Consider the following 25917-nt stretch of genomic DNA (forward strand, 5'->3'; position numbering starts at 1 on the left):
CTCAAATGGGATTATAAAATACCGCTACGGCTGGATCTTGGTCATACTTTATGGAATACAAATATAATGTCACTCAGGGGGTTTTTATACAAAGAGGTTCTTTTTACAGATGCGGGCAGATGGCAGCTGAAGACATTGCAGACACTGTTGGACGAAGGGATTAATTTAACTTGGTTACAATATAATCAATTACAATTGAGATGGAAAGAGGACCAAAAACTGGTATTATGTTGCACGAGGAAGAACTGGTTAGACATATAAAAGAGAAAGGTCCAATGCATATCAAAAGGCTTTATAATGTTTTGCTAGAAAGGGACTCAGAAACTGAATTAGTTAAAGACTGTATGATTAAGTGGGCACAAAATTTTGAAGAACCAGTGATGTTGGAAACATGGGAAAAAATTTGGGTTCAGAATGTTAAATTTACACAGTCGCAGAACCTGAGGGAAAATTTCTATAAAATGTTTTATAGATGGCATTTAGATCCCAAAAAGTTGTCATGTATGTACCCTAATGTTCAGCCAAAATGTTGGAGATGTGAATGTTTGGATGCTACGTATTATCATGTTTGGTGGACCTGTAGGAAAGTTAAGGCCTTTTGGATAAAAATTTGGTGGGTCATGCAGAATGTTTTGAAGAAAAAAATTCAATTCTCTCCACAACTGTTTTTATTGGGTATAGTTAAGGGTTTTACATCAGGTGAAACAAAACTGATACTATATATGATAACAGCAGCAAGATTGTTGATAGGTAAATATTGGAAAAATGAAGCTTTGCCCACTATTGAGGAATGGACTTTGAAGATGGCCAGTTTTGCAGAGATGGCGAAGATTTCAGCATACTTAAAAGATTGTTCACAAGAGACTTATGAATGGGAATGGAAAAGGTGGATAGAATATGTTCAGAACAAATATCAAACTAGAAAGTATCAAATAGCTTTTATTTGAAAACAATGTATTAGAAATATTTTAAGGTAATGAGGGTAAAAAGAAAAACTATACAGGGGAGGGAGGGGTTCAAGTTTTTACATAAGTGTTATATTAAGGGGTTTTTTGTGTTTTTTTTATCTTTCTTTACCAATTATGAGTATATTATAGGGAAGTCTGGGGGGAGGGGAGGGTTAGGGAGGGTTAGGGAGGTTGGGAAGTTTGGGGGGGGGTGGGGGGGGGAAAGGGGTGAAAATGTAATTGTAAAACTTTTGCAATAAAAAAAAAATTCCTCTGTAGGACTGCATCAGCAGATCCGTTGGGCCACCTGAGCTTTCTGAGTTGACGCAGGAAGAAAACATTCTTTGTTGTGCCTTTTTAAGGACGGTTCTAACGTTAGGTGTTCATTTCAAGATCTTGGAGATAATGGAACCTAGAAACCTGAAGGTTTCTACTGTTGATACTGTGTGTTGCTTAATATTGCAAGAGGTGGTAGAATAGAATAGAGCTGCTTCTAAGATCTACTATCATAAAAGTATTTGCCCTTTAAAACATTTAACATTTCACCCAGAATATATTAAAGCCATGATGAGGCACACCTCAAAATACAGTTTCACATTAATAAAAGAGATAATAAAACAATAAATAGGAATGAAAGAATAAAAAAGAAAGAAAGGAAGAACCTTCCTGTGATCTATTTCATTCCCTGTCACAATCCTATACGTGAGATTTCAGAATCTCTCTCTTTCTAAAGTTCCATAAATAAACCTTTTGGATGGATGCAGTTTGTTCCCAATGGACATTGTTTTTGTCTTAATACATTGTGCACTTTGTGACTATTGAATACATATAACAGTGATTTTTCTCACCTTTTCATATCTTAAGGCCTTCTTAAACAGTCTTATCAAAGAATCCGTGTCGTTACTAAAGTAGACACCAGAGGTGATATTCAGCAGGTTCTGACCAGTGGTGAAATCCAATTTTTTTTACTACTGGTTCTGTGGGTGTGGCTTGGTGGGCATGGCTTAGTGGGTGTGGCAGGGGAAGGATACCGCAAAATTCCCATTCCCACCCTACTTGGGCCAGCCAGAGGTGGTATTTGCTGGTTCTCCAAACTACTCAAAATTTCCGCTGCCGGTTCTCTGAACTCTCAAAATTTCCGCTGCCGGATCTCTGAACTGCTCAAAATTTCCGCTACCGGTTCTCCAGAACCTGTCAGAACCTGCTGGATTTCACCCCTGGTTCTGACCCGTTTCGGAGAACCAGTAGAGGAAATTTTCAGTAGTTCTGAGAACTGGTAAATACCACCTCTGACTGGCCCCACCCCCATCTATTCTCTGCCTCCCAAGTCCCAGCTGATCGGGAGGAAATGGGGATTTTGGAGTAACCTTCCCCTGGAGTGGGGTGGGAATGGAGATTTTACAGTATCCTTCCCCTGCCATGCCCACCAAGCCAAGCCATGTCCATCAAGCTGCGCCCACAGAATCAGTAGTAAAATTTTTTGAATCCCACTACTGGTAGACACCTATTTTTATTAAAGACATTTTTTATGTGCTGAAAGGTGTCTTACTAGATTTATGCACAGAGGGGGGTGGGAGAGAATTAGATAATCTTCCAATTCCTACCCCCTGGGATTTAGTATTTACATTTATCTTCTGTTATTACTGGACTTGGAAGAAGCAGGATATGAAAACTCTTGATACTTTTGAACACTGGTGTTGGAGAAGACTCCCGAGAATATGAAGGACAACCAAGAAAGCAAACCAATGAATCATCGAACAAATCAACTCAAAGTTTTCAAGCAAGGCACAAATCACCAGGTCCAAAATTTTTCTATTTTGGACATCTTGCATGATGACCCAGCTCTCTGGAGAAGGTTCTAATGCTGGAAAAGGAGAAAGAAAGAAAAGAAGAAGCTGACCAGCAACAAGGTGGAAGGGCTCAGTTACTGGTGAGAAAACCATTAAGGACAGATGTCATGGAGGAAATCCATCCCATAAAGTTAGTAAGAGTCAACCATGGCCCATAATCCATCCATCTTATTTATTTACTAAATTTAAATGCCTAAATTTAAATCCATCCATCAATGTAATCCATTCACCCATCTCTTATTATACCTACCATTTAAATAGGCTGCAGTCAAGTGATGCAAATCAGCAAGCTCCTGCAGGTAAAAACAGGAAGTGTGGGATTTTTTTTTTTCAAAACCCAGGAATTTAAGTGACCATCCCAAGAGAAACAGTGGCTTCAGCCATTGAAAGGGCCTGGTGGCTCAGCAGACTGATAGCATTGTGATTAACACCAGCTGTCTGCAATTACTGTAAGTTCGAATCTCACCAGGCTCAAGGTTGACTCAGCCTTCCATCTTTTCTAAGGTAGGTAAATTGAGGACCCAGTTTGTGGGGGCAATAAGATGACTTTGTATAAATATACAAAAGAATGAAGGCTATTGCTTAACGCATTGTAAGCCGCCCTGAGTCTCCGGAGAAGGGCGGCATATAAATCAAATTAAAAAAAAAAAAAGTATGAAGGCTATTGCTTAACGTATTGTAAGCTGCCCTGAGTCTCCGGAGAAGGGCGGCATATAAATCAAATTAAAAAAAAAAAACCTGCTCTCCTGGGTGGGTAGGGGAATCATGATCTTGCTAAATCCAACTTTTTGTTTATAGGACTGGGCAGTTCTACTTCCAGGGGCACTTTTGTAGATCGGTTAGGAGTACAATGCTCCATCATTCATCCCAGGATGCACGGCTAGCCAAACCTTATGCAAAGTTTGAAAGACTTAATTGAAATTGCAGTGATTTATCTAGATTATTTCTTAGGCCCTGGTGTTAGAGGTAGTCAGTCCTCAGTTTACGACTGCAACTGAGCCCAACATTTCTGTTGTTAAGTGAGACATTTGTTAAATGATGAGCTTTGGCCCATTCTTGCCACAGTTGTTAAGTGAATCACCACAGTTGATCAGTTAGTAACCCGGTTGTTAAGTGAATCTGGCTTCCCCATTGACATTGCTTATCAGAAGGTCGCAAAACTTGGGGCACAGCAAGGGTCAGAAACATGAGTCAGTTGCCAAGCATCTGAGAATTTTAATCGCATAATCGTCGGGGTGCTGCAAAAGTCACAAGTGTGAAAAAACGAGTCACATAAGCCCCTTTGTCCAGTGCCCTTGTAACTTTGGTCACGCTCAATGAACTGTTGTAAATCGAGGACTACCTGCATTGGAAAGAGGGAGGGGGGATTAATCTGAAAAAGAAAAAGGAAATTGATATCAATAGAGATCCAGGTCCTAGATTGCATCGGGAGGGGTTAAAAAAAAAAAAAAAGGAAACCAAGGGGTGATTTCACCCCACACTTCACACTTCTAATGCCAGGGCCACCTAACCGGGACTCCTAACTCCTCTGCAACGGGGAAAATCCCGGGAGGCTTCTCCCGTTTGCCCCAAAGTCTCTCCAGCGCCCAGAAATCCTCTCAGGACCCTAGGAGAGCTTCGGTTCTCCCGCCGAACGGCTGACCGACCAGCAGCCCTATAGGATGCAGAATGGTACAATTCGCGAGGTCTGCACTAGGGGGCGCTGCCAATCCCAACCCAAGGATGTGCGGCGGGATGAAGGAGGAGGAGAAGGAGGAGGAGAGACTTTGGGAAGTGCGCCTGCGCCTTTTTTTTTTTTTCCTCTGGGCCGGCCGGCCGCGAGCACCGCAATCGTCAAATCTCAGCCTGGCTGAGGGGAGCCCTTCTCCAGGGCCCGCCCCTCTCTCAACCCGCGTCCAGTCGCGCGCGAGGCTTGAAGAGGGGCGGAGTCGTCCGCGGGAGAGACCTTTTTTTTTTTAAATCCCCTTCCAGCCCCGCCCCATCCCTCCCCACTCCACTCCATTCCAATCCCCCCTCCCAACCCGACGCCTCAGAGACCCAGGCGCTCTTGCTGGGCGGCCGAGAGGAAAGGAGAACCGGGCAGGCCGGGACGACGATTCGGAACGAGAGAGCCGCCATCGACCGCCGACCCCGCTCTCGGGCCACGCCACGGAAGGAGGAGGAGGAGGAGGAGATCTGGGGGCGCCATGGTGAGTCCTCACCTTCTCCTCCATCTCCGACTTTGCACTTCTTTTGCAAGGGAGGGGAGGGTGGGAAACGGCAAAGCGCCCCGTTTTTTGCAACTTGCCCCGGGAGAGTTCAAGCCTCCCCGGCCGGCTTCTCCACCGGTGACTCGTGTCATCTCTCGTCTCCTTCTCCCGACGCTGTCCGGCTGTCCGGCAGTCCGTCCGCCCGCGAGCGGCGATGCAGACCCGGGACTTTTTGCACTGCGTGGGGTTGCAGACAGTCCGGCACGCCAGGATCGCTAGTGGGGATGTTTTCGAGGAAGCGAACGTCTAATCGGTCCCGGATCTTTGGGGGTTTTTTGGGGGGGTTTTTTTTCCCTCCCGCCCCAAAAGCAAAAAAAAAAAAAAAAAAAAGGATGCAAAGCAAAAAAGTCGCTCTTCCTGGGTCAGATAAACGGAGTTTATTTGACTTATTTTATTATTTTATTTTATTATATATTTTATTATTGCTTATTTTATTAGTTTATTTTATATTTTATTATTATTTTGTTTTATTTTATTATATATTTTATTATTACTTATTTTATTAGTTTATTTTATATTTTATTAGTTTATTTTATATTTTATTATTATTTATTTTGTTTTATTTTATTATATATTTTATTATTACTTATTTTATTGTTTTATTTTATTATATATTTTTTATTACTTATTGTATTGTTTTATTTTATTACATATTTTATTATTACTTATTTTATTAGTTTTTATTTTATATTTTATTATTACTTATTGTTTTATTTTATATTATATTTTATTATTACTTATTTTATTGTTTTATTTTATATTATATTTTATTACCCAGATTGTTAGGGGGCAATATGATATTTAGTATACTGTCTTTGGTGTAAGCCGCCCAGAGTATTCGGAGAGTGGGCGGCATAGAAATATGACTACTACTACTACTACTACTACTACTACTAGTACTAATATTTTACTATTACTTATTTTATTGTGTAATTTTATTATATATTTTATTATTACTTATTTTATTAGTTTATTAGTTTACTTTCTGAGTCAAATAAAAAAAATACACACTATAGGGCACTGCACAACAGAACAACTAGACACAAAGACAGTTTCCGCCCGCCCACCCCCATGCCATCACTCTGCTAAACAACTAATTCCCACAACACTGTCAAACTATTTACTAACTCTGTATTACTATTATTCTTCTCATCCTTCCTATTGCCTATCTCCTCCCATGTTTATGACTATAAAGTTGTTACGATTTATATTGTTTTATTTAGTTTGCTAGTACAGTATGGTTTTTGTTGATTGCTTATTTAGTAACCTATGACGATCACTAAGTGTTGTATCTTACAATTCTTGATGAATGTATTTTATTTTTCTTTTTATGTACACAGAGAGCTTATGCTCCAAAGACAAATTCCTTGTGTGTCCAATCACACTTGGCCAATAAAGAATTCTATTCTAAATAGTGACCAGGTGTGGAAGGAATCCTGTTGCTTTTCCTAAATCAAATGGGGATTTTAAGAGCAAATCCTTTTGGGTTTGGTTGATGGTTCAGGCTGTAGCTCAGGATTTTTCTTCTATCCTAAAATGTTTTCCCCACCTTGCCTTATTCTCCGCGGTTTACTTTACAGGTAGTCCTCAACTTACAACGGTTCATTTAGTGACTGTTCAAAGTAACAAGGTCCCTGAAAAAAAGTGACTTTTGTGACCATTTTTTCACACTTTGATGACCATGACAGCATCCCCAATGGACACGTGATCAAAATTTGGATGCTGGGCAACTGGTTTGTATTTATGACAGTTGCAGTGTCCTGGGGTTATGTGATCACTTTTTGTGACTTTTCTTTTTCTTTTTTTTGATAAGCGAAGTCAATGGAAAGCCAGATTCACTTAGCAGCCCTGTTTACTAACTTAACAGCTGCAGTGATTCACTTAGCAACTGTGGCAAGAACCGTCATAAATTGGGGCAAAATTCACTCAATAACTGTCTCGCTTAGCAACATAAATTTTGGGCTCAGTTGTGGTTGTAAGTTGAAGACTGCCTGTAATTTTTTTCCTTTATATTTATGTCCTTAAACAGTATAAAGTTTCAAAGCCAGGTTTCCTCAAGGGAAATTCACTAATAATCTTTAGTAACATTGAAAAGTGAACGGACTTCGGGAAAGCTCCGCTGTTTCTGGCTCCAGACTCCATTAGATATGTTGTTACTCCTTAATGTTACTTAATCTTGGCCAGTTAGCGTTGGCAAACCATCGGAAAGCATTTTCGCTCCCATGTTGCCATGCGCTTCCGTCGGCCGTCTTGTACGGCAAGTGTAAAAAGATACCACTGACTGAAAGACTGTTCCTGTGGCTCAGGAGAGGTGGAAACTTTTGGTCACATATTCCTTTGATGTTCCTTTTACAGAGACATTCGGAAAAAACATATCCTTCCAATAATTGCTAGGTATCCTGGCCATTCCGACACTGCTTATCTCCAGTGGCTGCTTAAGGATGAACAGTCCATAACCACAGCGCAGGTGGCTAGATTCTGCGCAGCAGCACTGGGGATTCATCGGAAACACGTGTCTAACCCACCACAGCTATTTTATACAACAAATGTGGTAAATTTTTTGCATTGCTTATTCCTTCCCCTTTTAGTATTAAACTGACTACGGGCCACACCGTTTATGGATTGTAAAATTTTAGTATAGTTAGACCATGCGTAATTGACAGACTGGATTTTATGATAGAGTTTATCTGTTATTTATTATTCTATTCCATAATTTTTAATTGTATATTTATTGAGTGTTTTTATTTGTTCTGGTCTCTGGTCTATGACTGTAATAAACTGAATTGAATTGAATCCCACTAATAAATGAAAACTGTGATGGTGAGCCTAGGGCATGCGTGCCCAAAGTGGCACGCAAAGCCATGTCGCGCGGCCTTGCCTGTTTGTGCTTTGGGTTTCTGGCATGCAACGATCATTTCTCCTTTGCGTGCATGGCAGTGCCGAAAACCGCTGTGTGCATGCACAACGGCCAGATAATTGTCAGGTGCGCGTGTCCGCCAGAACCTGGAAGTTCAGCTTTTCCAGAGCGCAATCCCTTCATGCGCGCGGCAGTGCCAAAAACCGGCCTGCGCATGCGCACCGGCCAGTTGATCGTCGGGTGCGCATGCATGCTAGAACCCGGAAGTTCAGCTTTTCCAGAGCGTGACCCTGACAAGCGTACATGTGCGCGATGTTTCCGTGAGTGCTGAAAAGGTTCACCATCACTGACCTAAAATCTCAATATTGGAAAGTTGTCTAGACTCATGTCTGTGTTAAAAAAGATTGGACTTACACAGGGCTCCTCCTCCACCCTGAGATAATGCAGTTTTTGCTGTGCCTGAAGAACAACCTGGTGCTTCCTGTTTTGTGTTTCCCTTCTTGTGAAACAAGAAACAAAGGTCTTTCGCTAACCACTAAATGAAAGATTGAGAAAAACCCTTGAAACACATTCTTTTTTTGTTAAAAGTTGTGGTGAATGCGATGTCAGCACACAATTGCGTTACTGTAATTGATGTTCCTCCTTCTGTAAGTTTGGTTGAAAAATTGAGAAGAACTTCACAGGGAGATTCCAAGATGATCGGGTGGAACATTTAATTTTTCAATGCAGAAGACTTTTCATTTCAGAAGTTCTTTCGTAACTAATGGATGCTAATTATGAATACATTATTGTGCACCTTTGGCAGTTTTGGCTGATTGTATTGAGATGCATATTTTTCCAGTGCATACTGAATAATACCTACATCCATTAGATTAAATTGCCTAGACAAAATATTGGTTCACATGGTTTCGAAAATCATCTTTACATGGTTAAAAACTATTCTTAATAATTGTGGATCTGTATTATGGTATATTTCTTTTTCCATAGTGATGTGAAAAACATAGAAACTGGTCACATACAGGTCTGTTATTCCTTCCTTTATTCTTAGATTTTCTCCCCATATTATAGATATTCTTCAACTTACAACCATTCCTTTTGTGACCATTTGAAGTTACCATGGCATTGAAAAAAGTGACTTTTTCACACTTACAACTGTTGCAGTATCCCCATGGTCACATGACCAAAATATGGACACTGGGCAACTGGTTCATATTTACAATGATTATAGTGTCCTGAGGTCACGTGATCCCCTTTTGTGATCCTTTGACAAGCAAAGTCAATGGGGAAGCCAGATTCACTTAACCACCATGTTACTAACTTAACAGTTGCAGTGATTTACTTAAGAACTATGGCAAAAAAGGTAGTAAAATGCTGGGCTCAATTGTGGTTGTTAAATTGAAGTCTACCTGTATCAGCATTTTGAAATCCCAGTGAAAAGTACTTGCGTACAGCTGTTTTATGCCACACTGCTGTTTCTCCAAGTGAGTAAGCTTTGTAAATGCTTAAAGAGGTGATTAAAGAGGTATAGGAGTTCCTCAAGTTAGGAATGTAATTGAGCCTGCCCATTCCATTTGTAATCCGAGGATTCATGGGAGTGAATCTCGTACTTTGAGAGGGATCACTCCCTCCTTTCGCCCACGCATTTGCTAATTAAACGCAAGGCTCGTTAAATGCACGCAAGCTATTTCAGGGTGGGGAAGGCCATGGAGTGGGCTAGTGATGGAACAGGCCACCTGCCTAAGACCACCGAAGGCCTCCCTGACCCAGTGAAATACCTCATGCTACCCACAATTGCTTCCCCCCCCCCACCAACCTGCCATGCCTGGTCACTTTCCTTGTGAAGATCTAGCAAGCAGTCTCCTCTCTCATCTGTGTGCGCCCCTCCGACGCTCTGTTCAGGCCTCCGCAGGCCTCGCCTGGCATGTTGTCGGCCGAAATGGAGCTTCTGAGAGGTGGATCCGCTCCTCAGAAGCTCCATTCGGGCCTCCGGAGGCCACGGTTGGCAATATGCCAGGCAAGGCCTCTGGAGGCCCGAACAGATCTGCCCCTCAGAAACTCTATTTCAGCCGTCAATATGCAGGACGAATGTTGCAGAGCCTCTGCGGTTGTTCATGAGGGAGAACAATTGCTGTGGTGCTGCAAGATTCATAGTTTTGGGACTTCTTCATAAACGCTAGAGTGTGCTTATCACATAACTTTGAATGTTCGCTAAGGGAACGTTTGTAACCCGGAGATTACCTGTATAATGATTAATAGATTGTATTGTAAATTGCGCAAAGGCTCCTCGCAGCAAGATGGGTGGCAAATAAAATAAAGTAAAATAAACAAATAAACAAACAAATAACATTTGACAGTACACAAAACTGAAATTCTCTATGGTACTGTATAGGAAAGTGGCCATCATTGCAACTGCAGAGCAGTTCTCAGAAATAGGCTGAAGAAAGTGAATTGATTGTTGTACCATTGAATGTCCAGATTCTTTCAGTAATGCAGCGTGTTGCACAGCAAAACATATAAGTGTTGCCCAATCCTGTTGTGTTTCTGATACTTGTTGAACATCTTTGGCAGTAAGGCTGCCGTAAGCCATTTAGAGGAGGCACAGGCTGAATAAGGCTGCTCCAAATAAAATGTGATATACTGTACTTTGCTAATTAGTTATGTAAACGTTGCCTTTCAGTTGCACAGTTATGTTTCTCATCATGATAATTTGTTGCTAAAAGTGCTGAAAAATTAAATGATATGGGACAGTTTTTCATTAATGTCTGCGTGACTGGCCATCATATGAATCTGATTGTTCATTTTATAAAACAGCTTAAACTGTTAGCACAATAATAATTAAAGCTTTCAAAATATATATGGATAGTGTAGTGAAGCATGATGAGCATCAATATGAACCAAAGATATACTTTTTTGAGTGTTGTTTACTGTTTCATATAAAAAGAGAAAAGAAATAAAAAGAATAATATAGAAAAAGGTATTGACCCTCTGTAATACTAAGTCTTACATGCATTTTTATGTCTCATTTTACAATTGAAGAAGCCACTTTAACACTGAAGTCACTTTATGTATCAATAGGAAATCAAATTTATAATCTAGTGTATGCAGTCCAGATTTCTAAAAAAATCTGCAGTGATATACTTATGTGAATGATAATCAGAATATATGTTCTTCACAGCATTAACCGAGGACAATAGATGTCCTTACACAGTGTAGTATCAGTATTTTACATCATAAAAGCATGTAGGATCCAACTTCTTCCCAACTGTAGATTCTTCAAAAGAGCATGAGTAACATTTCTGAGTCTACTCTCTAATTAGTGTCTTTTGCAGTTTGTGCGTGCATATAATTGATACTTTGTGTGGATTTTTTTTTTAAATGGGAATATCTTTTGCTCAAGCAAGCTCTCTCACTAGGGTTTGTTGTAAATGTGTAGGCAGAGACTATTCAGGGGTTGGGGTGGGGCAATGATGGCCCTTTTACGACTTGTGGATTTTAACTCTCCGAATTCCATGCTGGCTCAGGAATTCTGAGAGTTGAAGTCCAGAATAGAATAGAATAGAATAGAATAGAATAGAATAGAATAGAATAGAATAGAATAGAATAGAATAGAATAGAATAGAATTCTTTATTGGCCAAGTGTGATTGGACAAGGAATTCGTCTTTGGCGTATATGCTCTTAATGTACATGAGGAGAATAAAATACATTCATCAAGAATAAAAAGATACAACACTTAGCGATAGTCAAGATTACTATCAAATCGTACTAGGAAACAAATAAAAACAATATGAATTGAAAGATACAAGCAACATGGTTATAGTAATGTGGGAAGAGACAAGGCCATGGTTCCCTACCTCTGCTTTAGACCAAGAGTTTTATAAAATTCACAGAACTGTCTAGCTTTAGTTTGTTTATTTGACTATGTGCTTTGTTTCTGGAATTACAGATTTTTGACATTCTTTTTCTGCAGACTTGACCAGTCTTGTGAGTCTGGTGGGACTAGTTCAATAATGCAGCAAGACTTTTGAAATGTACCGTATTTTTCGGAGTATAAGACTCACCATAGTTTTTGGGGAGGAAAATAAGAAAAAAGCTGATTGGCGGGTGGATCGGCCTCCTGGAATACCCCCAATCAGCTGTTCCCAGAGGTGAACTTTAGGAACAGGTTTGTTGGTTGTGAGCTCTGTGTCTTGCTTTTTTTTTTCTGCCTCTGAAACTTCTGAAACTCTGTTTCAGAAAAAACTTTTTTTCCTGCCTCTAAAAGTGTCTGAAACAGAGCCTCAGGAAAAAAAGCCTCTGAAGCTCTGTTTGGGGGGCTTCGTTTCTGAAGCTCTTTTTGGTGGCTCCTTTTCTGAAGCTTCGTTTCTGATGCTTTTTTCAGCCTCTGAAACCTCCGTTTGAGAAGCCAGGCGGGGCTACATTTGGAGTATAAGACGCACCCAGATTTTCACCCTCGTTTTTGGGGCAAAAGTGCATCTTATACTCCGAAAAATACGGTATGTTGTAAGGAAGCAAACTAAAATAGGACTTCATTTACATTTAGCAGTTTCTCACTGTGAGGATAAACTGTCAGTCACATGGTATACAGAGACTTTTTATCTTTACATAAAAAATTATATTCTGGAAAACATCTTTTGCAAACCACAGTGATGTTAAAACAATGGCATATAGGAAACAAACAAAATATTAAAAAGTTATGATATTTATGTGGTTATTTACCAAGCACATCTAAATTATATTAAAGCAACCAAAGTACCTTTACAATGCCCAAGGCCTGTCACAACTTTCGAGCCCCCCTAATGTTTGGAAATTGAAAGTTTAAAAATTTGATATGCCCTAAAATTTTTGCATTGCATCATGATGTCAGTGTGCAGATAAAGCTCCCCCCCCCATTTTTATCTTGATGTCTGAGGCAAGCATGTAAATTGCATCATTTTTGTGGTGATATTGTGCTTGTGTTGAGATTTACTTTGTTTTGCTTCCTCTGGGGGTGCCCACATTGGGAAAAATTCAAACCCCATCTTCTCCCTATTTATGTAGCCATCAATTGTATAATAGAGTTTGATACCAACAAATCATTTGCTACGTTATACAGGTAGTCGCGTGGGTGATTATGGGAGCAACAGGGCGCTCCCACATAACACCTCTCCTGCGCGAGCTGCACTGGCTCCCAGTGGTCTTCCGGGTGCGCTTCAAGGTGTTGGTTCTTACCTTTAAAGCGCTCCATGGCATAGGGCCAGGATACTTGTGAGACCGCCTGCTGCTACCGATAACTTCCTACCGGCCAATACGCTCGCACAGAGAGGACCTCCTCAGGGTGCCGTCGGCCAAGCAATGTCGGCAGGCAGCCTCTGTGGGGGAGACCCTTCTCTGTGGGGGCACCCGCCCTGTGGAATGAGCTACCTCCTGAAATACGACTGATCCCGGACCTCCGCACTTTCCATAAGGCCCTGAAGACTTATTTATTCCAACAAGCTGGCCTAGCTTAAATGGTTTTCATGGGGATTTTTTATCTTTTAATTTTATTGGTTTTTGGGTTTTAAATTGGGAATTTTTTGATTTTGTAGATTTGGGATTTTAAATTGGTAATGCCGCTGATTTAATCTATTTTAGTTTTTTCAACTTTTGTACTATATGTGTTTTAATTTCTGGCTGTCCACCGCCGTGAGTCCTCCTGGGGAGAAGGGCGGTATATAAGTTTAATTAAATAAATAAATAATAGTCCTCAAATTAAGACCGATCACTTAGCGGTCATTCAGAGTTAAAATGGACACTTCCTCCCATGGCTACTTACAACCCGTGTTAGATAATTCAAAGGCCAGGCCACCCGGCTTATTGGGCACTCGCAACTGGCTGTTTGCAGTGTCCTCAGCCACGTGATGCAACCCTGTTTCCCCCAAAATAAGACATCCCCTGATAATAAGCCCAATTGGGCTTTTGAGCGCATGGCAATAAGGCCAAGCCTTATTGTTCAAGAAAATATAAGACAGGGTGTTATTTTCAGGGAAACACGGTATGTATGGTTTTTGTCAGAAATCAGCATAAACAGCTACGGTGTTTGTTTAACATCTTTTTTTTTTTTTTTTTAAATTTGATTTATATGCCGCCCTTCTCCGAAGACTCAGGGCGACTTACAATGTGCTCAGCAACATCTGATGTAAAAAAGGTTGTAAAATCAGACATAGTCACATGATGACCCGTTTAACAACTGTCATAACTTGCGATCCTAATTCTGGGTTCAGTTATGATAATGTTGAGTATAGCGGGTAATTAGAAGATGAAAAAAAAGTAAAAGGATCAACATTTGAAGAGAATGGACTTTTAAAATAGTCTCCAAGGTATATATAACTTAATAACTTTCAAATCTGGTAAATGTATTTGTGTTCTTAAAATACATGATTCTGATACTTCTTTCTGACTTGCAGGTTCTTTGTTTTAACTACTAGATATTGTTCATTAAATAGATATTCAGATTTTGACTTTGGTTATGTCAGGGGTGAAATGTTCCCAGTTCGGACCAGATCAGGCGATCCGGTAGCGATGTAGGCGGGTGGTTCGGAGAACTGGTAGCAAAAATCCCTGCCCCCCATGCCCAGCTGAGCCGCACAATCAAAGGCTTTTTTTTACTTTTAAAAGGCTTTTTTCTACAACTTTTTCTACAACTTTTTCTACAACTTTTTCTCTTTTAAATGCCTCTGACGATCCAAGCTGAGTTGCCTGATCGTCAGAGGCATTTAAAAGAAAAAAAGCCTCTGCCGATCAGGCAACTCAGCTGGGATCATCAGAGCCTTTTGAAAGCATTTTTTTACAACCTCTTTGCCGAAGAGGTTGTAGAAAAAGTGGTTTTAAAAGTAAAAAAAAAAAAAAATTGGCCACGCCCACCCAGTCACATTACCCCCACCACCAACCCACGCCCACAGAAACGGTAGTAACAAATTTTAGATTTCACCACTGGGTTATGTACATTTGAGTTCTTTTTGAGGTAGAGTTTTGTATTAAGAATTAAAAGGGCATGATAAAAAAACTGAAGATAGGTATACTATAGTGGTGAGAGGAATAGATATGGGGGTTGCTGAGGTGTTGTGCATTCCCATCCACAATAGCTGTGAGTGCCATGCTACTCACCTCTAACATGAATTTTCTCTCATGCTTCTTAATCACGAACTGTCATTGTTATTTGTAAAGAATATACACTCCCAAATTTGGTATTTGGGTGTCGGAACAAAAAAAGATTTCATTTGCATCAAATTTTGGAATTTCTGCTAATTTTCTGCTACTTTAAGGACTTTCTACCAGTGATCATTCAGCAGTCAATGAATATTAGTCCCATTTCCCAGGTGAAGCATAGAATCTTATTAAAGGTCATACACATTTTTTTTTTGCAACATTAAGCCCAATTTTTCAACTGTGGCTTATTGGGTCTAATGTTTTGGGTCACAACAAGACAAGAATAGGTAGGTAGGTAGATAAATACATAGGTAGGTAGCAGGGATGGGTTCTACTTACCTTTACTACCGGTTCGCAATGGGATTGCGCATGTGCGCCTAGCTTCTGCGCATGCTTCTGCGCATGTGCAGATCATTTATGACTACATCTGGGTGGGTGGGTGGAGTCTCCCCCCGGTTTTACGAACCAGGGTCAACCCACCACTGGTAGACGGACGGACGGACCGACCAACCAATCGACCGACAGTAGGCACTATCTGAGATTCAGATAATGAGAGTTCAGATGTTCTCAGGGCACCTAGCCATAGGACCAGGGTGGATAAAAATCAATGATTTTTTTTTAAAAATCAAAAAAATCAGATTTTTTAAAAATTTAAATCGGATTTTTTTGATTTAAATCGGATTTTTTTGATTTTTATCGAATTTATTTTAATAAAAAACTTTTGGGGTAAAAATCTATCGTAAGATAGTTTTCTATTTAAGATACATAAATAATTTAGTTTATTCAGCATGAAATGGAGCTTAGTTATGTAGCATGAGGCTGTATATTCTGCAACACTGGGACTATCGGTGAGTCAACAGTGGGTCAAAGGAGTAGCAGAGATGACAGTTGCTCTTTAAAAATTATGATTTAAATTGAGTTGATTTAAATCAAGCCTTTTTACTAGTGATTTAAATCATGATTTAAATTGTGATTTAAATCAACTCAATTTAAATCAAATCCACCCTTCAGAGGACTGCACTAGCAACTGGATAGAGCTATCTGCTTAGCTCCTTGGGAAGCAAGGATAATCTTGTCTCATGGGATCACATCCTGGATTTAGGTGGAACAGCTGTCAGAACCTTGTCTCCATTGGAAAGACTCTCCTGTGGGTTTCTGCCATTGCCTTGCCTATTTTCCTAGACCCGTGCCATTGGCTGTCCACCTTCTAGTCCTACCTCTTTTAGTTCCAACTCTTGTTTAGATTCTGTAGACCACAGGGTCTCTGAACTCTTTATGCTGTACTCTGGGCTATCATACCATCATATCATAAATACCATCCTTGTATTTCTCCCGAAGCTTGTAGGCTTGATTGATTGTTGTACCTGTCTTCCCAGTTGTTTGAATCACTTTATTATGGTTAAACCAGTTACAACTTGTTAACTTTCTGATGGCTCAGCCTAGACCGGGATGGGCAACATAGTTTGGTGTGATGTATGTGAGTCAAGCTTATTAAGTCTATAGCAGAGACTTGAAGCTGCATTCTTAAAGCCATTGCATAGCTCAGTTCTTTACATGCTGGGACAAACTGATTCTCCAAGACGTACCAATGAATAAAATTGACTGTTCTTTCTGTGAAGGATAAATAAGATTTAACAGGTAGAATCCAGTTTAATGTGACTGTGGTCATACCCTGTTTCCCCCAAAATAAGACATCCTCTGATAATAAGCCCAATCGGGCTTTTGAGCACATGGCAATAAGGCCAAGCGCTTATTTCAGGGTTCAAAAAAAATATAACACAGGGTCTTATTTTCGGGGAAACATGGTATTAGAATGATTGCTTGTTCAAATGTGCAAGAGGACAGATTGGAAGGCTAAATCAGGGCAGATGGAATCGTTGCCTTTCTGATTCTGTTCTATATTGTGCAAAATTGCTGTAAAAAGATTTGGCAATATAATATACGTGGGGCTAATTATGGAGCCAGAGCGCAAGTCAGAGATTTGCTATTTTAGGTAATCTGGTTGAAGGTATGACCTTAGCATGATTTACTGATTAGATCTGTGTAAACAGCCTAATAAGCAGCAGATGGGACTTTGAACCTCTCTAAAAGGAAAAAGAAAAGCTTTTTTTTAGATAAAAGGCGTCTGTGCACAAAACAGACAGATTTACAGGTTGGCTTTCTAGATAATTCTGTTGAAATTTAAGGAACATCAAAGATATGCAATTTGTTTACTGCTGCAGACAAAGCAAATTGGTCTATAGGTGTTGCTAGAAAAACATAGAAATGTAGAAGAAATATAAACGTTGTTGTTGTTGTTAGTTGCGAAGTCGTGTCCGACCCATCACGACCCCATAGACAACATTCCTCCGGGCCTTCCTGTCCTCTATCATCCTCTGGAGTCCATTTAAGCTCACGCCTACCTACTGCTTCAGTGACTCCATCCAGCCACCTCGTTCTCTGTCGTCCCCTTCTTCTTTTGCCCTCAATCTTTCCCAGCATTAGGCTCTTCTCCAGTGAGTCCTTCCTTCTCATTAGGTGGCCAAAGTAATTGATTTTCATCTTCAGAATCTGGCCTTCTAAAGAGAAGTCAGGGTTGATCTCCTCTAGGACTGACCGGTTTGATCCCCTTGCAATCCAAGGGACTCCAGCACCATAGTTCAAAGGCCTCAATTCTTTGGCGCTCAGCCTTTTTTATGGTCCCAACTTCCACAGCTATATATTATACTCAAGCCAAATCTGGAAGGCAAGAAAATGAATGGCTTGGAGACAAGCCAAGGGATGAGGGCACGGTTGGTTGTAGAAGTTCCAGATAGCCCTAAAGAAATATTATTGCTTTCAGGTCATTTTGATACAGGTAGTCCTCAATATACAACCATTAATTTAGTGACTGTTTAAAGTTAACAATGGCACTGAAAAAAGTGACTAATGACAGTTTTCACCCTTATGAACATTGCAGCATCCCCATTGGTCACGTGATCAAAATTTGGCCGATTGGCAACTGACTCATATTTATGGCAGTCATAATGTCTCGGGGTCATGTGATGCCCTTTTGAGACCTTCTGATTAGCAAAGTCAATAGGGAAGCCAGATTCACTTAACAAATGTGTTAATAACTTAACAACTGCAGTGATTCACTTAACAAAAGTGGTAAGAAAAGTGGTGAAATGGAGCAAAATTCACTTAACGACTACCTTGCTTAGCAGCAGAAACGTTGGCCTCAATTGTGGTCATAAGTGAAGGACTTCCTGCATTGTGCCTTTTTCCTTAAGTAATTTGGACCACTGTCTAAATCAGGGGTCCTCAAACTTTTTAAACGGGGCCAATTCAAGGTCCCTCAGGATGTTGTGGGGGGCCGGACTGGGTGGGCGTGGCTAGATGGTCATGTGACTGGGTGGGCATGGCCAATTTAGCAGTCCATTAAACAATACACACAAATTACACTTTGATTTGTTATGCTCCTGGGGGTGGAAAGTAGGTTAGTGAAGGGATGTGGCTGCCTTGGGGTGTATGTGAGGGACTTCTGTTTGTGTGTGTGTGTGTGTCTTTCTCTCTCTCTCTATCTCTTCCCCTCCCTCTCTCTTTCTCTCTCTCTCTCTCTAGAGCCGGGGAGTACTGCTGTGCTGCCCAAAAACGGGTCCGTTTTTGGCTTCCCGAGGCCTCCTCATGTCCTGTTTTTGGCCGCCTTGGCCTCCAGAAGACAGATGGGGGCTGGTGGGTAGGTGAGGTGAGGTGGGCGGGGCAGCCTCATGGTCCCACGCGGGCCGGATTAATGGCTTTGGTGGGCTGTATCCGGTCTGTGAGCCATAGTTTGAGGACCTAAATAGAACAAGCAAATATCAAGTCAAGCAAATCAAGTCAGTCTTGTCCACTGATTGGTAGTGTCAGTGTAGGGTTTTGATTGCCTGATGTTTCTGCCTTTAAGGTGCCACAGATCAAGTCTTTAGCACACTTCTTGCTCTTTCTTCCTAATTGTCTTGATTCATCAAGGTAAAAGAGTTTTAAATTATATTTTTCATAGCTTTAAAATAAGCGATAAAAATCTAGGAACTCATGAGACTAAGGGAAAAGCAATATGTGTTATTGAATGAAATAAATAGAATGAATAAAGAGGGCTGTAAGCCTCAAGGTGACTTTAAACAATTCAACTAAACAAATTCCTAAATGGGATTTCAGAGTTGCTGAGAGTCAGACGGCGTACAAGTTTAAATTAGAATTATTATACGATGAAGAACACCACATCAGTAAAACAAAATTGAATGAAGCCTCATTTGTTAATGTAAATATAAATACTGACATTAATAGCCCTTTCCCTAATCAAAAATATTTGTCCACGGTCTCATTTAATATAATTGCTAGGTGACAAATTCTGGGAGTTGAAGTCTACGAATCTTAAAATTGCCAAGGTTGGACACTCCTAGTCTACACGTTTAAAATTTTAATAGTTGACATGGAATATCCATAATACAGGGATTAAGCTTGACGCTGCATGGAGTAGAACTCTGGACAGCCATCTCACTTTTGATTCCTTCTAGATCAGGGATGTCAAACTTGAAGGCCGCATCAGGGTTGTGTTTGACCTCGGGGTGGGGGTGGGGAGCAGGGGGGGGCGTGGCCAGCTTGATGTCACTTGTGTCGGGGGCACCTGTGGTGGCCCGAGCGCTCTGCCAGCAAAAATGGGCTCCTGAGCTCCGGCTGGGACAGCCTCCTGAAACTCTGCCAGTGAAAACGGAGCTCAGTGGCTGGTCCTTAACTGGTTTCCAGGGTGATCCTGCAGGCCAGATCTAAGTACCCCATGGGCCGGATCCGCCCCATGGGCCTTGAATTTGACACCCCTGTTCTAGATGCATTGTATTATAGTTCCTATCGTTCTCAAATGCTGGCCATGTTGTGTGGAAATGATGCAAATCCTCGTTCAACACATTTGAAAAGCATGCATTTGGAAAAAGTTATTTATGCATTTTCTTGTGCAGATCCCAATTAAAGCAAAATACCACACCTTGGTAAGACCTGCTCTAAAATGAGCTTAAGTCAGCTGGAAGTTGTAGAACAGGTTTGAAGAGTAGAATGCACCAACACTAATGTGTGTTTCTGGAGCAAAGCTTTCCTGAGAGCTGGATAAAATAGACTTCATTGACAAAGCTTGGGGAATACTATGTAATCATAAAAGGCTATACTGAAATAGAAAATTATGGATCTGCTTTTATTGCAGCTCACGATGTTCTTAAAATGATGTTAAAAATAATTTTATTTTAGCACAGTTCTTGCAGTAGAGTATTGGTTTCATTTTGCTTACAGGATATAATGATAGTAAATCAGAAACTAAATTGTTGTGTTGGATCTCAAGGTCATCATGCAAAATATCTTGCATTGCATATCGATGTTATCTAGATTGAAGTCATTTGTGCAGCATTTATGCAATCTGGAGGCATATTTCCATGGGGAAAGTCCATTCTTATACAGCTTTAAATATATATTAAAAAAATTGAAGGGTTGATGCAGCCACTTTCTGCTAAGAACATTAAGGCTGTTTAGATTAATGCTCATTTTGGTGACAGACTACACTTTTTGATAGCCTGCTTATATTCTCACACAAAAAAAGTATTTCTAGCTGTCTCCAACTACCTGCCTTGCAAATGTATTGAGGCTCTATATTTATCATTTTCACCTAAATTGGCTTGTATTTCTATATGTTGAAAGTACCCAGTTGAGGAAAGTTGTAGTGCATTTAGTATTTTCCAGAGGCTTGTGCCAGGTAGCACTTAAATCAGGAACATAATAAAGTTGATGATTTAATGCCCTCCGATGCTTTCAAAGCTTGTTTGTAGGTACGATGAATTATTCAAGATTTGAAATCCTCAAACCAGCTTTTCAAGGAGAACTGATGCAAGGAATTGCTTTGTAGCGAATGTGCCTCTACTTGGCAATCATAATTGGAAATCACTGCAAATCTTTCATATCTAAAGACGCTAGGTTGATGGGTACCCAAAGTACCTTTTAAATAGCAACACCCCAGTTGAAGTCCTTTCCAAGAGAGCTGATATGATCTCCCTATTCGTTTCAACTCTCATCCAAGACTGTTTGGTTCCCTCAAATACCCCTACACAAAGACATGTGTAAACCACTTTCATATTTTCAAGAAAATTATTATGGATATATATAGTATCCTTGAAGTTATCAGAAAGTAAGTTAAACTTGAAGAAGACATTACTTTTAAATATATTGTCACTTTTAAATTTATCTTTAGATGAATGGTACAACTTTTGCTTATCTCTATCACAATAGTTTTATTGTACCTTTTGCCTCAAAGAGGGGGTACTTTGATAAATACATCTATTTTCTGATGCTTCAATGAGCTACTTTTGATTCTGTACTCCTATTTATTAAGGCAGTGTTTCTCAACCTCAGCAACTTTAAGATCTGTGGACTACAATTCCAGTCTAGCAATAGCACTTAGACGAATGAAGGCAAATATTATAAAATAGCACTTAGACTTATATATTGCTTCATAGTGCTTTACAGCACTCTCTAAGCTGTATCAAAGGGATGTGATACAAACATTCTCAAAGCTTTGCAGGCTTTTGTTGCAATTCCGACTCCACACAAGTTTTCATTAATAGGTTGGAAGCAAAGTAATTAAGGTCTTTTAAGTTCCTCAGAAATTCCCCAGCATAACCACCATGTGAGCTTCATTTGTTTGAAGTGCCTTTTGTCTGGGACAAATTGTTAAACTCTCCCCAGATCGCTTTCTTCTTTTTGTGCAGTCTTTTTTTTGTAACTTGTCTAGGGAAGTCAGCTAAAAATGTTGTCAAAAAAAAAATGTGAACATGTAAGTTTATTCATTGACATTTGGTTTCATTCTATTTTGTGGTTTGTCTGCTCTCTTCTCCAGGAGACTCTTACTCTATACCATCATATCTTCCTGCAATACGTAAACCAGACAAGAAATGTGGTGAATGAAAAATGCTCCGGGATGGAACCATGGCAAGTCATCGCATCAACAGCTGCTGCTACCTTGCTGATTGTGAAGTTACACATGTTTCTTTTCCAGGCAGAAAGTAAGGGTCACATCTCCTTCATGTGAGGAATCTTAACAATTCGCAGTGCTTTGGAGTATCGTAATAGTGTACTATTAGGTGTAAAAGTATAATAGTGTAATAGACGCGGTGGCTCAGTGGCTAAGATGCTGAGCTTGTCGATCAGAAAGGTCGGTAGTTCGGCAGTTCGAATCCCTAGCGCGGTGTAATGGAGTGAGCTCCCATTACTTGCCCCAGCTTCTGCCAACCTAGCAGTTCAAAAGCACGTAAAAATGCAAGTAGAAAAATAGAGACCACTTTGGTGGGAAGGTCTTGGTAGTACAGTGGTCTAAAGCACCCTGTTATTAAGACCAGCTGCCTGCAATTACTGCAGGTTCGAATCTCGCCAGGCTCAAGGTTGACTCAGCCTTCCATCCTTTCTAAGGTAGGTAAATTGAGGACCCAGTTGTGGGGGCAATAAGCTGACTTTGTATAAATATACAAAAGGATGAAGGCTATTGCTTAACACATTGTAAGCCGCCCTGAGTCTCCGGAAAAGGGCGGCATATAAATCAAATTAAAAAAAAAAAAAAAGGTAACAGCGCTCTGTGCGCCTTCGGTGTTTAGTTATGTCAGCCACATGACCATGGAATCATCGTCAAGACAGCTCTGGCTCTTCGGCTTAGAAATGGAGATGAGCACCGCCCCTTAGAGTTAGGAACAACTAGCATATATGATGTGCGAGGGGAGCCTTTACCTTTAATAGTGTACTGTTTTTAATCTTCATGCGTGGTTTCTGTACCCCAGTAATTCCTTGATTGCAATCCAATCCCAGAATTAAAAGACATGAAATAGCAAGAGAGGAACAGCTGGACATATGTTTACACACATATACATGCCATATTTTAATGAAGTGTGATCAGATCGGTTTCAAATAATAGGTTTGCTAGCCCTTGTTGTAAACAGATAATTAGAAAGTATTGTAGTAGATAAATTAAGTTGTAGAAAGAAAATGAGACCTAAATTTCCATCACACATTTTAAAATGATAATTAATTCAATTTACTTACTGTTAGTATTTGACCATAAGGTGAAGCACAGAACAAGTGAGGGTGAGCTTTGGATTCCCTCCAGCCTCTTTTTCGATTAACAGCAGTCTTCAAAGAACTCCTTTTGTTAATTTGAGTTTTGCAAGATAGATTCAGTAGTGGCCAAAATTCTGGAAACCTTTTGGGAAAAGTGTATTTTTTAGGGTTGATGGCTAATAACATCACTTTTTTGGGGGGGAGTTTCAAGATAATCATATTCCACTGCTGGAATGGCCTGGGAATAGCCCAGACCCAATTGAGAATCTATGGAGCAGACTAAAGAAACTTGTTAGCCAGAAGCGACCCCGCAATAAAACCCAGTTAATAGAAGCCATCGTTCAATCTTGGTTTCACATTATAACAGCTGCAGAACTAAAAGACTTGGTTCACTCCATGAGAAGACGTTGTAAGGCTGTAATTCATCCTAAAGATTACCCAACTAAGAATTAACTGACACAGTGATAATTTTTGTATATCTCATTTTTTTCTATGGTGATAATTTCTGTATATCTCGTTTTTTCTATGTGTTTCACTTTTCTTCTTTATACTGTAACTGCTATTCTAATAGCAAATCCTTCATTAAAGTTATTGTATTACATTCTTGATTAAATTATCTTTCCATTGATATATAATTTTATGGTACTACTCCAAAAAAAAAAAAAAGTGGTGTTTTTAGCTAGTTTTAGAAAATACACTTTTCCCAAAAGGTTTGCACAGTTTTGGCCACTACTGTAATGTAAATGCAAACATACGTGTTTGAGCACATGAAGTCTTCGATTACTTTCCCTCTTCTCCAAGAGGTTATGATGGAGCTACATATTAAAAAGGATGAGAAAGTGGCTCCAACCTGATTGTTTTAAATTTATTTATTTATTTATTTATTTATTTATTTATTTATTTATTTATTTATTTATTTATTTATTTATTTATTTATTTATTTATTAAATTTATATACCGCCCTATTCCTGAGGGACTCAGGGCGGTGAACAGCGAACGATAAAAATACATGTAATACAAACGTTAATAAAAAACCAATTAAAATATACTAAACACTCTGGTCCTAGATAATTCAAGACATCCAATTAAAAATTAGCCACAATTAAAAAGAAGTTTTGCACTTAGCAACATAGTTCTTCAGCATAAGTGGCAGATTCCATTAATTGCCTTCAGCTCCCTTGAGATCATCTTAAAACTATTTCAATCTCATGGCTAAGCCAAGGAAATTTGGAAAATCCTAAACTTGTATCATTTTCTTGGAGAATCTTTTTTTTTTTTAAATGCTTTTTTATTTTAAAAAACGATAGAAGGGTTTGTAGACTTACAGGATGTACTACAGGCAGTCCTCAACCTATGACCATAATTGGGACTGGAATTTCCATTGCTAAGCAAACTGGTTTGCTAAATGAGTCCCACATGATTTAACATCCTTGTTTTCCATTGTTAAATGGATCACGGCAGTTGTTAAATGAATCATGTCATTAAGTGAATTTGGCTTTGCTTATCGGGAGCCAATTGGAAAGGTCAACAGAAGGACCCCAGGGGTACTGTAACAGATGAAAAGTTTCCAAGCACTTGAATTTTGATTCATGACTGTGGGGAGGCTGCAACAGTCATAAGTGTGAGGATTGGTCATGAGTCAGTTTTTTCAATAACTTTGAATGGTTGCCAAATAAATGGTTATAAGTAGAGGACTACCTGTACTTCAGTTTACAGCAGTGGTCTTCAAACTTGGCAGCTTTAAGACCTGTGGACTTCAAGCCAGCTATGCTGGCTAGAGAATTCTGGGAGTTGAAGTCCACAAGTCTTAAAGCTGCCAAGTTTGAAGACCTCTGGTTTACAGGATGGTCCTAAAGGTGCTTTTTAAAGAGGCAGCTGGACTTCCTTGTTTTTCTTTGAAGACGGTTCACTTCTCATCCAAGAAGCTTCTTGGACTTAATTTAATTTAATTTTAGAATGCACAGAGATGGACAAATTAACAAAAGAACTCAAGGAGAAAGAGGATACAGAATATTACAAAGTGTGGGATGTAGATGGTATGAATGGTTGGAGAATAGGAAAAATGAGAAAGGAATAAAGGAGAGAGGGGAAAAAATGTTGAAGATCAAGGTACAATGTAGATGAAATAAAGATGGAAAATAATTGTTGAATAAGACAAAGTTAAAATATGTGTAAATAGATGTAAATAGCAAGAAAGATCACTTCAAAATAGCTGTAGGAAAAAGTGATACATATATAAAAGTTGTGTGTTTGTGTCTTGTTTTAACGTATTCAAAACAAAAAACTTTAAAAAAAAAGAAAAGAAAAGAAAAAGCACCTTTAAGATAACCATAACCTGGATGATTGAGAATCTCCATAGACATTTACATGATAGTGGAATATTCTTGTCTGCTCTTGTCAGTCTAATTTTAATAGTATCCACAAAAGATTTAAAATGTAAGCCTGATTTGTAGATACCTACAAATCTGCCTTTCTACCTTTTCTGTGAAAGTTTTACACATTTTGTAAATGTGTGTGTATTGTGTGTCTCAGATTTTAAAAAAATCTTCTTGTTTTTTTTCTTTCTTCCCCTTAGGTTTAACATCACGATTTAAAAAATGGTTCTTCAGATTTATACGCAAGCTGCCCATCATTGGTCATATTGTAAGTTTTAAGCTGTTTAATAAATTTAAGGTATTTTGAGAATGGCTTGGACATGAGTGGATTTATCAATGCTGAAAAAGCAAAAGAACAATTTTGAAAACATAATGTCATATGAATTCTTAGCTCA

At 39.5% G+C, this 25917-nt stretch overlaps 1 protein-coding gene across 1 annotated transcript in view; it reads left to right on the top strand.

Moving 5' to 3' along the window:
* The first annotated feature begins 4823 nt into the window (after nucleotides 1–4823).
* SGPL1 (sphingosine-1-phosphate lyase 1) overlaps nucleotides 4824–25917 on the top strand; it is a 50032-nt gene continuing 28938 nt past the window's right edge. The window contains exons 1-3 of the mRNA XM_070945242.1: nucleotides 4824–4986; nucleotides 21940–22105; nucleotides 25723–25790. Coding sequence (XP_070801343.1) covers nucleotides 4984–4986; nucleotides 21940–22105; nucleotides 25723–25790 — 237 coding nt within the window. The 5' untranslated portion in view covers nucleotides 4824–4983. The remainder of the gene's footprint in view (nucleotides 4987–21939; nucleotides 22106–25722; nucleotides 25791–25917) is intronic.

The sequence above is a fragment of the Pituophis catenifer genome, unplaced genomic scaffold (genome assembly GCF_029215685.1).
Source record: "Pituophis catenifer annectens isolate HBS135680 unplaced genomic scaffold, rPitCat1.0.hap2 SCAF_6, whole genome shotgun sequence".
In the NCBI taxonomy this organism is placed as follows: Eukaryota; Metazoa; Chordata; class Lepidosauria; order Squamata; family Colubridae; genus Pituophis; species Pituophis catenifer.